Below are 16,427 nucleotides of genomic sequence, written 5' to 3'. Positions count from 1 at the left end.
GCGCTGGCGTTTGTTTTTGCTGTTTTTATGGCGGCATATGATCTTGTGACTGAATTCAAAGGTTGCCCTATTTGACAAGCGGGATTACAACCTGTTTAAAGTTCCTGATGTGGAAAACAAGTTATGGGGACAAATGGCTGTTACACCTGTAAAGTAAACCAACTGGTATGTCAGTGGCACTTGCAAGACTTTCTATTTCTATATGGAGGAAAACACAGACAAGGCTGAAAAAGCAGTTTCTGCTCTTGCGCCCCTATTTAAAATAAACTGCTGTATTTTAAGCCAAAAGAACTGTCATGTTTGCTAGAACAATATGTCTATATGCTGTCATAGCAGATTCGTGGCGCATTAAGCCCCCCAGCTATTTTTAAATGATCTGTTTTACCCTGGAGACCCCCGTTTACAGACGTCGCACAACGGCTTTTGTTAACTAAGCCATAAAAAGAAGGTAAGTAATTATATTATTCGAAATGTCTGTCATTTTTAGGTTAGAATCATCAATTGATGTCTAATATTTAGTTTTAAAAAAAACGACTTTAAAAAACTATTCACTCACATACAGTGCCCTCCATAATTATTGGCACCCCTGGTTAAGATTTGTTTTTTAGCTTCTAATATTTTTTTTTTAAATTCAAATAATATGGGACCTTAATGGAAAAAAAGAGAAAAATCCAACCTTCAATACAAGTGCATTTATTCAGTGGGGAAAAAACCCCACATAAAGAAATAATTATTTGAAATCAAATAATGTGTGTCACGATTATTAGCACTCCTGGTGTTAATACTTTGTACAACCCCCTTTTGCCAACAAAACAAGGTCTGGGGACTGATTGACTTGATTTTGTGTCCGGTGAACCATTTCTGTGTAGATTTGGCCATATGTTTAGGGTCATTGTCTTGCTGAAAGACCCAGTGACAACCCATCTTCAGCTTTCGGGCAGAGGGCAACAGATTTTGATTTAAAATGTCATGGTATTTCAAAGCATTCATGATGCCATGCACCCTAACAAGGTTCCCAGGGCCTTTGGAACCGAAACAGCCCCACAGCATCACTGATCCACCCCATACTTCACAGTGGGTATGAGGTGCTTTTCAGCATGCACATCTTTCGTGGCACGCCAGACCCACTTACAGTGTTTGGTTCCAAAAAACTCAATCTTGGTCTCATCTGACCAAAGCACACTGTCCCAGTTGAAGCCTGGGGTGGGGAAGCCCAGTTGAAGTGGGTCTGGCATGCCACGAAAGATGCGCATGCTGAAAAGCACCTCATACCCGATGTATAGTATGGGGGTGGGTCAGTGATGTCTGTAAAAGTCACAGATATCTACCTCATAACTATCATTTATTAGTATTTTTTTTTTGTTACTGTCGTATTTTCCCCAGTATTTTAGATGAGCAATCGATCCAAACAAAGAAAAAAATGTTTAAAAGGGTAAATATATGAAAATCACCACTCCTTGTCGTCTGCGATTTCTGCATCACTACCTTTGTTATATTACCATGTTTCACATATAAAATCCCCCCAAAATCCGGCTGTGGCCATTCACAGCTGTGTCTTGACACTCTGTGATGGAGTTTTGGGATTGAAAAGAGGTAAATACCTTATAATATCTCGTTAAATTGATGGCGTCTTTAATTATGCTCTCATGTTCTCATCTCCAGTTCGGGTTTTGCTGTTTTTTTCTAAATGCCCTCCAGTTCAGAATTTTTCATCCCCCAGAAAATTGAGATTTTAAGCTGTCCAATGGTGTATCACACATGCATATAGGACAATTTTGAAATTTGCCCAAACTGGGGGTCTCAGAGCAGAACTTCAAGTCCATTTTCCACCATTTTTATTTTTAAAAATGCATAAAAATAATGAATACCAAGACAACATTCCAAAGTGTTATGTACTCTGGTTTCAAGAGGTTGTAAGCATAAAATAAGATGGCAAAGATGGAAGACCCCAATACATGGGTTCGTGGTGCTACGCCAACTAGCAAAATCCAACACTGGGAGTTATCCACGTGAGGTGGGATTATTTTGGATGTTTTGGACAAAAATACTTAGTCACATTTTAGTCATTTCAAAATGTTTGTCTAGTTTTAGTCGACAAAATGTCAAATTTCGTTGGTAAAATTCAAAGTTTTTAGTCCAAAAATAAAGGTCCCAACCATTTCACCGCCAACTTTGTGATATTACTCAGCAGGAAAAGCAGTACATTTTCAACCCACCTAGAAGCAAAGAACTGTCCGAGCGTTGTAACAGATTGGTCTGATCTCCAAGTCTAGACTTACCAACCAGAAAAGCCTAGTGACTCTGCTTTAAAATGGCCAGTGTTCTAAAAGGATGCTCACCATTCTGAACATTTAGTGTGTGATAATCACACAGCAAAGACCTTTAAGGATAAAGCATTGCCTATTCTCTTGCCAAGGTTAGAAAAATCCTACCATGAGTCTCAAAGCAATAGGGAGAGTTGGGGGGCACACAGCATTTCACATGAGTGACAACCAGACAGTTACAAAGCAGGCTAACTACAAATATCCCACATGTGACAAAAACCATGGCGCATTTGAATCTCCCCAGATGAAACCTGGCATTAGTTTATGTTTTAGTCCCCCAGAGACAGTTTAGCTGGTTAGGAAAATTCTTTATTGTTGCAAATGGAGACAACCACAGACTAAACAATCACTGTAAACACACCGTCTTCAGAGTCATCATCCATTTTGTAATTCTGGTAACCAGACATATCTTTACGTAGGTTGAAAGCGTCGCTCTGCTGCCCCTTGGTGGCGTTGTGGACCTCGCGGTGGTCATTGAAGGAGTTGTCGCTCTGCTGCCCCTTGGTGGCATTGTGGACTTCATGGTGGTCGGCCAAGGCGTCGACGCTCTGCTGCCCCTTGGTGGCATTGTGGCCTTTGTGGTGGTCATTGAAGGCTTCGTCGCTCTGCTGCCCCTTGGTGGCATTGTGACCCTCGTGGTGGTCGTAGGCAAAGACTTGATCGCTCTGCTGACCCTTTGTGGCGTTGTGTCCCTCGTGGTGGTCATTGAAAGCTTCGTCGATCTGCTGCCCCTTGGTGGCATTGTGGCCCTCATGGTGGTCGGCCAAGGCTTCATCGCTTTGCTGCCCCTTGGTGGAGTTGTGGCCCTCGTTGTGGTCGGCCAAGACCGAATCGCTCTGCTGCCCCTTGGTGGCATTGTGGCCCTTGTGGTGGTCATTGAAAGCTTCGTTGCTCTGCTGCCCCTTGGTGGCATTGTGGCCCTTGTGGTGGTCATTGAAGGTGTCGTCACTCTGCTGCCCCTTGGTGGAGTTGTGGCCCTCGTTGTGGTCGGCCAAGACCGAATCGCTCTGTTGCCCCTTGGTGGAGTTGTGGCCCTTGTGGTGGTCATTGAAGGAGTCGTCGCTCTGCTGCTCCTTGGTGGCATTGTGGCCCTTGTGGTGGTCATTGAAGGTGTAGTCACTCTGCTGCCCCATGGTGGCGTTGTGGCCCTCATGATGGTCGGCCAAGGCTTCATCGCTTTGCTGCCCCTTGGTGGAGTTGTGGCGGTCATTGAAGGAGTCGTCGCTCTGCTGCCCCTTGGTGGCGTTGTGGCCCTTGTGGTGGTCGTTAAAGGAGTCGTCGCTCTGCTGCCCCTTGGTGGCGTTGTGGCCCTTGTGGTGGTCGTTAAAGGCGTCGTCGCTCTGCTGCCCCTTGGTGGCGTTGTGGCCCTTGTGGTGGTCGTTAAAGGCGTCGTCGCTCTGCTGCCCCTTGGTGGCGTTGTGGCCCTTGTGGTGGTCGTTAAAGGCGTCGTCGCTCTGCTGCCCCTTGGTGGCGTTGTGGCCCTTGTGGTGGTCGTTAAAGGCGTCGTCGCTCTGCTGCCCCTTGGTGGCGTTGTGGCCCTTGAAGGCGTCGTCGCTCTGCTGCCCCTTGGTGGCGTTGTGGCCCTTGAAGGCGTCGTCGCTCTGCTGCCCCTTGGTGGCGTTGTGGCCCTTGAAGGCGTCGTCGCTCTGCTGCCCCTTGGTGGCGTTGTGGCCCTTGAAGGCGTCGTCGCTCTGCTGCCCCTTGGTGGCGTTGTGGCCCTTGAAGGCGTCGTCGCTCTGCTGCCCCTTGGTGGCGTTGTGGCCCTTGAAGGCGTCGTCGCTCTGCTGCCCCTTGGTGGCGTTGTGGCCCTTGAAGGAGTCGTCGCTCTGCTGCCCCTTGGTGGCGTTGTGGCCCTTGAAGGAGTAGTCGCTCTGCTGCCCCTTGGTGGCGTTGTGGCCCTTGAAGGAGTCGTCGCTCTGCTGCCCCTTGGTGGCGTTGTGGCCCTTGAAGGAGTCGTCGCTCTGCTGCCCCTTGGTGGCGTTGTGGCCCTTGAAGGAGTCGTCGCTCTGCTGCCCCTTGGTGGCATTGTGGCCCTCATGGTGGTCGGCCAAGGCGTCGACGCTCTGCTGCCCCTTGGTGGCATTGTGGCCTTTGTGGTGGTCATTGAAGGCTTCGTCGCTATGCTGCCCCTTGGTGGCATTGTGACCCTCATGGTGGTCGTAGGCAAAGACTGCGTGGCTTTGCTGCCCCTTGGTGGCGTTGTGGCCCTTGTGGTGGTCATTGAAGGAGTCATCGCTCTGCTGCCCCTTGGTGGCGTTGTGGCCCTCGTGGTGGTCATTGAAGGCTTCATCGCTCTGCTGCCCCTTGGTGGCATTGTGGCCCTCATGGTGGTCGCCCAAGGCTTCATCGCTTTGCTGCCCCTTGGTGACATTGTGGCCCTCATGGTGGTCATTGAAGGCTTCGTCACTCTGCTGCCCCTTGGTGGCGTTGTGGCCCTTGTGATGGTCAAAGACTTGATCGCTCTGCTGACCCTTTGTGGCATTGTAGCCCTCATGGTGGTCGGCCAAGGCTTCACCGCTTTGCTGCCCCATGGTGGCGTTGTGGCCCTTGTGGTGGTCGTCGAAGGCTTCATCGTTCTGCTGGTCCTTGGTCATATTGTAGCTCTTTTTGTCATTGCTGAAGTCACTGTGGCTTGCTTTGTCAATCAATTCCACGTTTGTTACAGCAGGTTGGCCTTTCGTAGCGCCAACAGGAACACAAAGGCCTGCAAAGACAAAAAGTCATTTCATCATTTGGTGAGACAAAGACACCTTTTTCTTTAGCCGGAGTTTAAAATCAGTTTTCTTACCTTTTTCTATCAAGACAGCATTTACCAGAACAGCCACGAGCCAAACCGAAGCCATCATGTTGGTGTTGCAGTGACAGTTGTGACAAAGACAGGCTATGACAGCTTTTAAAGCAAGTGAAAGGTGCGCAAAGCTGGAGATAATTGGCTGTAATTAGTACTAAAACAGCTGCAAACAATTGGATGAGCAAAATGTTAACCCCATGAATTGTTTTTCAGTACTATTGACTTTGTTTAGCAGTTGTACGGCAATTACAAATGTTGAAAGAATACGAAATGTGAGTTCTACAAAGCAAATTCATGCCTTCATCATCAGACCTGAAGGAACAAACCACTTATTACACTAAAATTCAATGTCCAAAGTAATTCTATTTAGAACAGGGCCAGTTGGGGGCCCTAAGCAAAATAATGCCAAGGACCCCATATTTTTGGCCCACCATTTCGTCACAGTGTACTGTGAAACCCATACATGCAATCCAACCCATACGTCCATATTTTGTATATTAATCAGATTTTGTTGCACGGCATACTACAGTAGATCGCGCCAAACCTTTTTCTAAAAGAGGAAAACAAAGAAGTTAAGGAATAACTTTTATTTTTTAAAGCTTGAAAATAAGTATCAAAACTCACAAAGGTCAAATAAAGCAAACTGTAGTAAACAAAATAGAATTTAATTTAACAATTGCCAGATTGGGGTCCCCCTCGTGGTCAGGGGCCCTAAGCAGCTGCATAGTCTGCGTATAGGCTGGGCCGGCCCTGATTTAGACATATTAAAAATCCCCAACAGATTAAACATTAAACAATGAATGGCTTTATATAGTATGAAATCCCAACCCTTTCCCCACCCCCCACCACAGAAAAAAAAACATGTTAGGGTGTTATTGGGAGCTATGAAAAATGTATTTATTGATTTATTTATATTTTAAATTGGATTATCTTTGTTAACATTTAAAGTAGTATATTAGGGGTGTAAACAAAAGCAAAATTCTTGGCCGAAACTGAAAATCAAGTACCTCATGATGTGATACAATTTGCGATACGAGTCACACGATAACCAAATGAACATTTGTTCATTCACTGCCATCCCTCCCACTTCAAACGGATTGGACGTCTGTGGCCGTCAGTGGCAGCCAATGCCTGCCGATGAGTTAATTTTGGGGCATTTCATGTCATTTGCTATTGATTTTCAGTCACTTCATGTTTATTTTGGGGCGTTTTTGTGCCACGTCATGTTGACATTGGATTACATAACTAGAAGTGACCCCGGAATCTCCCCAAATGAATAAACTCAACAGGAAGTGACCTGTAAATAATGCCCCAAAAATCAGACTGGCTATGAATGCTTTAGTTTCAACTAGGGCTGTCAAACGATTAACATTTTTAATCGAGTTAATTACAGCTTAATAATTAATTCATCGTAATTAATCGCAATTCAAACCATCTATGAAATATGCCATATTTTTCTGTAAATTATTGTTGGGATGGAAAGACACAAGATGAATATATACATTCAACATACGGTACATAAGTACTGTATTTGTTTACATAACAATAAATTAACAAGATGGCATTAACATTATTAACATTCTGTTAAAGCGATCCATCGATAGAAAGACTTGTAGTTCTTAAAAGATAAATGTTAGAACAAGTTATAGAAATTTTATATTAAAGCCCCTCTTAATGTTTTCTTAATAAAATTTTTAGGGCTGTCAAATGATTAAAATTTTTAATCGAGTTAATTACAGCTTAAAAATTAATTAATCGCAATTCAAACCATCTCTAAAATATGCCATATTTTTATGTAAATTATTGTTGGAATGGAAAGATAAGACACACGATGGATCTATACATACAACATACTGTACATCAGTACTGTATTTGTTTATTGTAACAATAAATCCACAAATGGCATTATCAACATTCTTTCTGTTAAAGTGATCCACGGATAGAAAGACTTGTAGTTCTTAAACGATAAATGTTATAGTTACAAGTTATAGTAATTTTATATTAAAAATTAAGCCCCTCTTCATGTTTTTGTTTTAATAAAATTTGTAAAATTTTCAATCAAAAGTAGAATTAATATAATAATAAGAAGAATAAAAATAACAATAATAAAAATAGAGTGAAAAGTTTTACGTGTATTTTGCATAGCTATTTTTATATGGAATGCCAGTTCATTTTGCATTGTTGTTTAACTGTGTGTCCGAATAGGGCCTCATTACTATAGACTGAAGTGCTTTTCTTTTTGTGAACATTTTTTTTGAGAGATAGGAATATTATTTTTGTTGTGCTTTCACTAAACGATACTTATGTTTGTTGTGAAGGAGTTGCCGAAGCTCATGCCAATAAACGGCGCGGTCCAAAGAACGCCTGTGTCCACTCGCCTTTACTGTATAACATATACAGTGGGGAGATTACACAATGCTCATGAGTGCTTGAGCCCATAAAATCAGTCGCACCCAAGCGCCAGCAGAGGGCAACAAAACTCCAAAAAACACAAGTAACAAGTTGGTATTGCACTGTGCTGTCATTTTAATCTGTTTGAGCGGGGGATGTGCGTTAATTGCGTCAAATATTTTAACGTGATTAATTTTAAAAATTACCGCTCGTTAACACGATAATTTTGACAGCCCTAGTTTCAACTGAACATTCATTCACCCCTCCCACTCTTAATGGATTAGGCGTCTAGTGCTGTCATTTGCAGCCAAGAGTGTGGAAGGTTTTCGTAGCAACTTGTTGGCTCTGCATTAAACTGGCCAGTGTTCTAAGAGAACACTCGCCATTCTGAAGCTAATGCTAACACGGGCCAGAATGGTACGCCAGCCCTAGGAGTTACATTTAGTGTCTGATCACTCAGCAGACCTTTAAAAAGACTAAAGCAACATTGCATATTCTCTTTTACCAAGATAAAATGAATGTTAATGCGTCTTACGAGCAATGGGGAGGGGGTGCAGCACGTCACATGAGTGACACTGCAAACTACACATAAAATGCCACACACACACACACACGACGGAAACCATTGGTCATTTTCATTTGGTTAGATGAAAACTGGCATTTACAATGTTTTAGCTTCCCAAGACACTTTAGCTGTTGTCTCGCCGTGAAAATTGAAACGTTTTCGTTATAGTCATCGTTGAATACACTGCGTAGCACAAACATTCACGACTAGTTTGGAGCTAATCAGACAATGTGGGGGCTGTGAATTCACATGATAAAATCAAATAAACGTCAAGTAAATTCTTTATTGTAGCAAATGGAGACAATAGAATACTAAACAGTCACTGTAAACACACTCTCTTCAGAGTCATCATCCATTTTGTTATTCTGGTAGCCAGACACATCTTCGCGTAGGTTAAACATGTCGCTCTGCTGCCCCTTGGTGGCGTTGCGGTGGTCACCGAAGGCGTCGTCGCTCTGCTTGGTGGCGTTGCGGTGGTCACCGAAGGAGTCGTCGCTCTGCTTGGTGGCGTTGCGGTGGTCACCGAAGGAGTCGTCGCTCTGCTTGGTGGCGTTGCGGTGGTCACCGAAGGAGTCGTCGCTCTGCTTGGTGGCGTTGCGGTGGTCACCGAAGGAGTCGTCGCTCTGCTTGGTGGCGTTGCGGTGGTCACCGAAGGAGTCGTCGCTCTGCTTGGTGGCGTTGCGGTGGTCACCGAAGGCCTCGTCGCTCTGCTTGGTGGCGTTGCGGTGGTCACCGAAGGCCTCGTCGCTCTGCTTGGTGGCGTTGCGGTGGTCACCGAAGGCCTCGTCGCTCTGCTTGGTGGCGTTGCGGTGGTCACCGAAGGCCTCGTCGCTCTGCTTGGTCGCGTTGTGGCCCTTGTGCTGGTCATTGAATGCTTCGTCGCTCTGCTGCCCCTTGGTGGCATTGTGGCCCTTGTGGTGGTCGTCGAAGGCTTCATCATTCTGCTGGTCCTTGGTCATGTTATAGTTCCTTTGGTCATTGCTGAAGTCATCGTGACTTGCTTTGTCATTCAATTCCACGTTTGTTACAGGTTGGCCTTTCGTAGCACCAACAGGAACACAAAGGCCTGCAGAGACAAAAAGTTATTTTGGCATTTGCAAGGACAAACACACCTGTTTCTTTAGCCGGGTTTAAAACTGTTTTCTTACCTTTTTCTATCAAAATAGCGTTTACCAGAACAGCCACGAGCCAAACAGAAGCCATCGTGTTGGTGTTGCAGTGACAGTTGTGAAAAAGACAAGCTACAACAGCTTTTAAAATGAGCGAAAAGTGAGCAAAGCTGGAGATAATTGGCTGTAATTAGTACTAAGACAGCTGCAAACATTTGAATGAGCAAAATTTTAACCCCATGAATTGTTTTTCAGTACTATTGACTTTGTTTAGCAGTTGTATGGCAATTACAAATGTTGAAAGAATATGAAATGTGAGTTCCACAAAGCAATTTCATGCCTTCATTATCAGACCTGAAGGAACAACAAACCACTTACTACACCAAAACTCAATGTCCAAAGTAATTCTATTTAGAAGTATTAAAAGCCCCAACAAAGATTAAACATTAAATGAGAAATTAATGGCTTCATATCGTATGAAACACCGCCCCCCCCCCCCCCCCCCCAAAAAAAAAAAAAATCATGTAAGGGTATTATTGGGAGCTACAACTGCAATGTATTTTCTTTTAATTAGATTATCTTTGTATATATTTTATATATTATATTAGCAATGTACCAAAAGCAAAATTCTTAGCCGAAACTAAAAATTGAGTACCTCACGATGATACAATTTGCGATACGAGGCTCAAGATAAGCAAAGGAACATTTGTTCATTCACTGCCATCCCTCCCACTTCAAACGGATTGGACGTCCATAGTTGTCAGTGGCAGCCAATGCCTGGCAATGAGTTAATTTTGGGGCATTTCAGGTCATTTGCTCTTGATTTTCAGTCACTTCATTTTGATTCCGGGGCATTTATGGGTCATTTCCTGTTGATATCGAATTACAGAACAGGAAGTGACCCGGGAATCTCACCAAATGAATAATCAGTGATTCAAAATAAACAGGAAGTGACCTGTAAATGCCAGAAAACTCAGAATGGCTGTGAACGCTTTAGTTTCGAATGAACATTCATTTGCCCCTCCCACTCTAAATGGATTAGGCGTCTAGCGCTGTCAATGGGAGCCAACAGACACTATTCCAGTGGAATATTTTGGTAGCAACTGGACATGCTTTAAACTAGCCAGTGCTGTAAGAGGACACTTGCCATTCTGAAGCTAACGCTAACACGAGCAAGACTGGTTCACTAGCACTAGGAATTACATTTAGGGTCTGATGACTCAGACCCTTAAAAGGCTAAAGTAACATTACCGGGCAAGTCTCAAAACAAGCAATGGGGAGGGGGAGCACCACATCACTGGTGACACTGCAGGCTAAGTGCATATAAAGTATCACACATGACGCATTTTTCTTCCAGCTGCAAACTGGCATCAATTTTGGTATATTTTAGTCTCCCAAGACACTTTAGCAGTTATAGTCTCGCCATGAAAATATTTTCGTTACAGTCAGCGTCGATGAAAACACTGCGTAGCACTAACGTTCGTGACCAGTTGGGAGCAAATCAGGCAATGTGGGGTGGCAGTGATGTCGCATGATAAAAATGAATACACGTCAAGTAAGGAAATTTATTGTAGCAAATGGAGACAATTGCAGACTTTAAACAGTCACTGTAAACACATAGTCATCATCATCATCCATTTTGTAATTCTGGTTGCCAGACATATCTTTGCGTAGGTTGAACATGTCGCTCTGCTTGGTGGCATTGTGGTGGTCACTGAAGGCCTCGTCGCCCTGCTTGGTGGCGTTGTGGTGGTCACTGAAGGCCTCGTCGCCCTGCTTGGTGGCGTTGTGGTGGTCACTGAAGGCCTCGTCGCCCTGCTTGGTGGCGTTGTGGTGGTCACTGAAGGCCTCGTCGCCCTGCTTGGTGGCGTTGTGGTGGTCACTGAAGGCCTCGTCGCCCTGCTTGGTGGCGTTGTGGTGGTCACTGAAGGCCTCGTCGCTCTGCTTGGTGGCGTTGTGGTGGTCACTGAAGGCCTCGTCGCTCTGCTTGGTCGCGTTGTGGTGGTCACTGAAGGCCTCGTCGCTCTGCTTGGTCGCGCTGTGGTGGTCACTGAAGGCCTCGTCGCTCTGCTTGGTCGCGTTGTGGTGGTCACTGAAGGCCTCGTCGCTCTGCTTGGTGGCGTTGTGGTGGTCACTGAAGGCCTCGTCGCTCTGCTTGGTGGCGTTGTGGTGGTCACTGAAGGCCTCGTCGCTCTGCTTGGTCGCGTTGTGGTGGTCACTGAAGGCCTCGTCGCTCTGCTTGGTCGCGTTGTGGTGGTCACTGAAGGCCTCGTCGCTCTGCTTGGTCGCGTTGTGGTGGTCACTGAAGGCCTCGTCGCCCTGCTTGGTCGCGTTGTGGTGGTCACTGAAGGCCTCGTCGCTCTGCTTGGTCGCGTTGTGGTGGTCACTGAAGGCCTCGTCGCCCTGCTTGGTCGCGTTGTGGTGGTCACTGAAGGCCTCGTCGCCCTGCTTGGTCGCGTTGTGGTGGTCACTGAAGGCCTCGTCGCCCTGCTTGGTCGCGTTGTGGTGGTCACTGAAGGCCTCGTCGCCCTGCTTGGTCGCGTTGTGGTGGTCACTGAAGGCCTCGTCGCTCTGCTTGGTTGCGTTGTGGTGGTCATTGAAAGAGTCGCTCTGCTGCTCCTTTGTCACATTGTGGCCCTTGTGGTGGTCATTGAAGGAGTCATCGCTCTGCTGCCCCTTTGTGTGGTTGTGGCCCTCGTGGTGGTCATAGGCAAAGACTTGATCGTTCTGCTGCTCCTTAGTGGCATTGTGGCCCTTGTTGTGGTCGTCGAATGCTTCATCGTTCTGCTGGTCCTTGGTCATGTTGTAGCTCTTTTGGTCATTGCTGAAGTCATCATGGCTTGCTTTGTCATTCAATTCCACTTTTGTTACAGGCTGGCCTTTCGTAGCGCCAACAGGAACACAAAGGCCTGATGAGACAAAAAGTCATTTCATCATTTGGTGAGACAATTACACCTGCTTCTTTAGACGGGTTTAAAATCAGTTTTCTTACCTTTTTCTATCAAGACAGCATTTACCAGAACAGCCATGAGCCAAACCAAAGCCATCGTGTTGGTTTTGCAGTGACAGTTGTGACAAGGACAGACTGCGACAGCTTTTAAAGCGAGTGAAATGCGCGCAAAGCTGGAGATAATTGGCTGTAATTAGGACTAACACAGCTGCATGAAATAATGTGAGGGTGTTACGGGGAGCTATAAGTAGAATGTATTTATTTTAATCATTTTAATTTGATTATCTTTGTTAACATTATACACATATATTAGGGATCTACCAAAAGCAAAATTCTTGGCTGAAACTGAATATTGGAAATACTTGGCCGAAAACCGAAAGGCAGAAAAATAACATTTCTTCTTTTTTTTTCCGATTACTGCCCTTTTCTGCGGCTTTGGCTCAACAACTGCCTCAGTTTAGTTTGAAATGTGTTGATTCTGAAACCCATTTGGTGGGTGTGGTGGCGATTCAAGGATTTTTCTGAAACAGGGGCCAAGAAGGGGCCCCATGTAACCCTCAGGGGCCAAGCCATCTTTTTTCAGTGTTTGTTTTGGACACAAATTATCCTGCATGAAGCGGTGAAAACATCTGGTAAGTCAAGTTTCTAATATTTTGTAATGTAAAATTGATTTAATCATAATGTGTGCATATACGGATACAATACAGGGAACAATAAATTTTAATCACTTTTTTGAAAAGCCATTTTAATTACAAAAGTAACATTAATATTCATAGCAACACTAGGTAACTTTTCAGTTTTGCTCAATTTTACCGACGCCGATGGACAAAAGCGGTAGTGTTTTGCCTTAAGGAAGACTGCGTTTCCCTTGAGGACCAGAGAACACCCGCACAGTGTCGTAAAATCATGATCTCACTGTCACCTGCAAATGGATTCAACGACATTTCTGTTTTCAGCGGCTGTGTGAAGGATGAATAGTAATAAGGTAATTAATCCAGTTGTGTAAATAATAGCAAATGATAGTTAGCAACTGTGTAGCATTGTGTGGCTAACCCACCCCCACCCGAACCAAACTCGTCAGCGTTGACGAGTTCAGTTGAGGGGGGGGGGGGGTCACGAAATATCACAAATGTTATGAAAATACTTTATAATGATTGTTACCTAGTGTTGCTTTAACATGCTCTAGGAAAAACATTATCTCATTCTCTCTCACTTCAGAAAAAAAGGATTTGCCAAATGCCATGCTTTGTAATAAAATGGGAACCAGGGCACTTCAGGGGTCATTCAAATTAGAGAGGGGGCCAGTGCCCCTGTAGCCCATCCTTAAAACCGCCACTGGGAGGGTGCGTTCCTGGCGACAGCGAGCGCTGGTGTCGTAGCATTCTGTTTGGTGGACGTAGACACAAAGGTGACGGCAAATTTGGGACCAGGGGCGTCACTTGGTTTTGAGAACAGGCCCCCAGGAGATGCACAGGATGTAAGTGAACGTAGCATACAAGCACAAAACATATTTACTGTATATCTTATGTCATATGCACTTTAAAGCAGTCCAACTGCTAGCGGTTTTTTTTACAGCACAAACATTTGCGACTAGTTTGGAGTGAATCGGACAATGTGGTGGGGTAGTGACCTCAGATTGACCTATAGTTACAATAAGATCGAGCCAACTTCACTCTATTCCAAATCTATGGGTTTCAAAACTCCATGCTTATTTAAAAACCTGATCTATATTACTCGAATCCAATCATCTGAAAATGACGTGATCGGATCAGGGACGTCGCTAAGAAAATAATATAGTATACATATAAATTGGTTGATTCATGCTCAAGTTACATGGATTCTGCTACTTTTCTCCAGCTGGGCCGAGAACAAAAAGTGGTATTTGGTATATGGCAAAATGAATTTTGGCATGTGGCTAAATTGATTTTGCCATGTTTTTCTGCCATTTAAAATGAATGGAAAATTTGGACGTGCATAGCCGTCAATGGCATGGACGTGCATGGCCTGCAAAAATGCCATCTACCAAAAAAGGAGCCACATACAAAAAATAAATGCCACATACCAAAATCCATTTTGCCACATACCAAAAAAATGCCACATGGCAAAATCGATTTTGTTACATGGCAAAAAAAATGCCATGTGTCAAAATCCATTTGCCACATACCAAAATAATGTCACATGGCAAAAAATGTCACATGCCAAAATCCATTTTGAAACATACCCAAAAAAATGCCACATGGGAAAACATGGCAAATTCAATTTCACCAAATGGCAAAAAAAAAAGTCACATGCCGAAATCCATTTTACCACATGGCAAACCAATAACACATGCCAAAATCCATTTTACCACATGGCAAAACAATAACGCATGGCAAAATCCATTTTGCAACATAGGAAAAAAAATGCCACATGGCAAAAAAATTGCCACTGGGCACAATCCATTTTGCCACGTACCAAAAAAATGCCACATTGCAAAATCGATTTTGTTACATGGTAAAAAAATGGCACGTGCCAAAATCAATTTACCACATATGAAAATATAGCCACATGGCAAAAAAAAATATCACCTGACAAAATCAATTTCACCGAATGGCGAAAAAATGTCACATGCCAAAATCCATTTTACCACATGGCAAAACAATAACACATGGCAAAATCCATTTTGCTACATAGAGAAAAAAATGCCACATGCCACATGGCAAAAAAATGCCATATGGAAAAATCAATTTTGCCATATACCAAAAAGAAATGCCACATGGCAAAATACATTTTGCCACATACCAAAAAAAGGCCAAATGGCAAAATCGATTTTGTTACATGGCAAAAAATGTCACATATCAAAATCCATTATTGAACATACCAAAAATAATGCCACATGGCAAATTTAATTTCGCCAAATGGCAAAAAAATGTCACATGCCAAAATCCATTTTGCCACATGTCAAAACAATAACACATGGCAAAATCCATTTTGCCACATACAAAAAAAATGCCACATGGCAAAAAAATGCCACATGGCAAAATCAATTTTGCCCTATAACAAAAAATGCCACATGTCAAACTCTATTTTGCCACATGGCAACAAAAAAGCCACATGGCAAAATCAATTTTGCCACATGGCAAAAAAATGTCATATGCCAAAATCCATTTTACCACATACCAAAAAAAAAATGCCACATGGAAAAATCCATTTTTCCACATGGCAAAAAAAATATCACCTGGCCAAATCAATTTTGCCACATGACAAAAAATGTCACATATCAAAATCCATTATTAAACATACCAAAAATAATGCCACATGGCAAATTTAATTTCGCCAAATGGCAAAAAAATGTCACATGCCAAAATCCATTTTGCCACATGGCAAAACAATAACACATGGCAAAATCCATTTTGCCACATACAAAAAAAATGCCACATGGCAAAATTAATTTTGCCCCATAGCAAAAAAATGCCACATGTCAAAATCTATTTTGCCACATGGCAAAATCAATTTTGCCACATGACAAAAAAATGTCACATATCAAAATCCATTATTAAACATACCAAAAATAATGCCATATGGCAAATTTAATTTCGCCAAATGGCAAAAAAATGTCACATGCCAAAATCCATTTTGCCACATGGCAAAACAATAACACATGGCAAAATCCATTTTGCCACATACAAAAAAAATGCCACATGGCAAAAAAATGCCACATGGCAAAATCAATTTTGCCCCATAGCAAAAAATGCCACATGTCAAAATCTATTTTGCCACATGGCAAAAAAAAAAAAAAAAACACATAGCAAAATCAATTTTGCCACATACCAAAAAAAATGCCACATGGCAAAAAAACGCCACATGGCAAAATCTATTTTGCCACATGGCAAAAAAAAAAAAAAAAAAAGCCACATAGCAAAATCAATTTTGCCACATACAAAAAAAAATGCCACATGGCAAAAAAAATGCCACATGGCAAAATCAATTTTGCCCCATAGCAAAAAATGCCACATGTCAAAATCTATTTTGCCACATGGCAAAAAAAAAAAAAGCCACATAGCACAATCTATTTTGCCACATGGCAAAAAAATGCCATATGCCAAAATCCATTTTGCCACATGCCAAAAAAAAAAAATGCCACATGGCAAAAAAACGCTACATGGAAAAATCAATTTTTCCACATGGCAAAAAAAATGTCACATGGCAAAATCAATTTGGCCACATGGCAAAAAAATTGCCACTGGGCACAATCCATTTTGCCACGTACCAAAAAAATGCCACATTGCAAAATCGATTTTGTTACATGGTAAAAAAA

At 43.3% G+C, this 16,427-nt stretch overlaps 3 protein-coding genes across 3 annotated transcripts; all 3 read right to left on the bottom strand.

Moving 5' to 3' along the window:
- Nucleotides 1-2,524: 2,524 nt before the first annotated feature.
- Nucleotides 2,525-5,261, bottom strand: LOC130923633 (sarcoplasmic reticulum histidine-rich calcium-binding protein-like). The gene is made up of 3 exons (XM_057849439.1): nucleotides 5,113-5,261; nucleotides 3,870-5,028; nucleotides 2,525-3,653 (listed from the first exon to the last, which is right to left on the bottom strand). Exons 1-3 carry the CDS (start codon nucleotides 5,168-5,170, stop codon nucleotides 2,663-2,665), a joined length of 2,208 nt encoding a protein of 735 aa, XP_057705422.1. The 5' UTR covers nucleotides 5,171-5,261; the 3' UTR covers nucleotides 2,525-2,662.
- Nucleotides 5,262-8,126: 2,865 nt separating this feature from the next.
- LOC130924333 (sarcoplasmic reticulum histidine-rich calcium-binding protein-like) lies at nucleotides 8,127-9,383 on the bottom strand. Its single transcript, XM_057850805.1, has 2 exons — nucleotides 9,220-9,383; nucleotides 8,127-9,137 (listed from the first exon to the last, which is right to left on the bottom strand). Exons 1-2 carry the CDS (start codon nucleotides 9,272-9,274, stop codon nucleotides 8,383-8,385), a joined length of 810 nt encoding a protein of 269 aa, XP_057706788.1. The 5' UTR covers nucleotides 9,275-9,383; the 3' UTR covers nucleotides 8,127-8,382.
- Nucleotides 9,384-10,731: 1,348 nt separating this feature from the next.
- Nucleotides 10,732-12,330, bottom strand: LOC130924588 (sarcoplasmic reticulum histidine-rich calcium-binding protein-like). The gene is made up of 2 exons (XM_057851251.1): nucleotides 12,173-12,330; nucleotides 10,732-12,089 (listed from the first exon to the last, which is right to left on the bottom strand). The coding sequence occupies exons 1-2, from the start codon at nucleotides 12,225-12,227 to the stop codon at nucleotides 10,777-10,779; spliced, it is 1,368 nt and encodes a 455-aa protein (XP_057707234.1). The 5' UTR covers nucleotides 12,228-12,330; the 3' UTR covers nucleotides 10,732-10,776.
- Nucleotides 12,331-16,427: the final 4,097 nt, after the last annotated feature.

Source organism: Corythoichthys intestinalis, chromosome 11, assembly GCF_030265065.1.
Source record: "Corythoichthys intestinalis isolate RoL2023-P3 chromosome 11, ASM3026506v1, whole genome shotgun sequence".
Lineage (NCBI taxonomy): Eukaryota > Metazoa > Chordata > Actinopteri > Syngnathiformes > Syngnathidae > Corythoichthys > Corythoichthys intestinalis.
The sequence above is the reverse complement of the archived record's forward strand: the minus strand, read 5'-3'. Positions and strand labels throughout refer to the sequence as shown.

Excerpts from the sequence above, each read along its gene's own strand:
- LOC130923633 (XM_057849439.1), bottom strand. The coding sequence starts at position 5,170 with ATGATGGCTTCGGTTTGGCTCGTGGCTGTTCTGGTAAATGCTGTCTTG. Across the intron at positions 5,029-5,112 it reads TGCTGTCTTGATAGAAAAAG|GCCTTTGTGTTCCTGTTGGC; the intron begins GTAAGAAAACTG and ends TTGTCTTTGCAG. Across the intron at positions 3,654-3,869 it reads GGGCAGCAGAGCGACGACGC|CTTTAACGACCACCACAAGG; the intron begins CTTCAAGGGCCA and ends GAGCGACGACGC.
- LOC130924333 (XM_057850805.1), bottom strand. The coding sequence starts at position 9,274 with ATGGCTTCTGTTTGGCTCGTGGCTGTTCTGGTAAACGCTATTTTGATA. Across the intron at positions 9,138-9,219 it reads CGCTATTTTGATAGAAAAAG|GCCTTTGTGTTCCTGTTGGT; the intron begins GTAAGAAAACAG and ends TTGTCTCTGCAG.
- LOC130924588 (XM_057851251.1), bottom strand. The coding sequence starts at position 12,227 with ATGGCTTTGGTTTGGCTCATGGCTGTTCTGGTAAATGCTGTCTTGATA. Across the intron at positions 12,090-12,172 it reads TGCTGTCTTGATAGAAAAAG|GCCTTTGTGTTCCTGTTGGC; the intron begins GTAAGAAAACTG and ends TTGTCTCATCAG.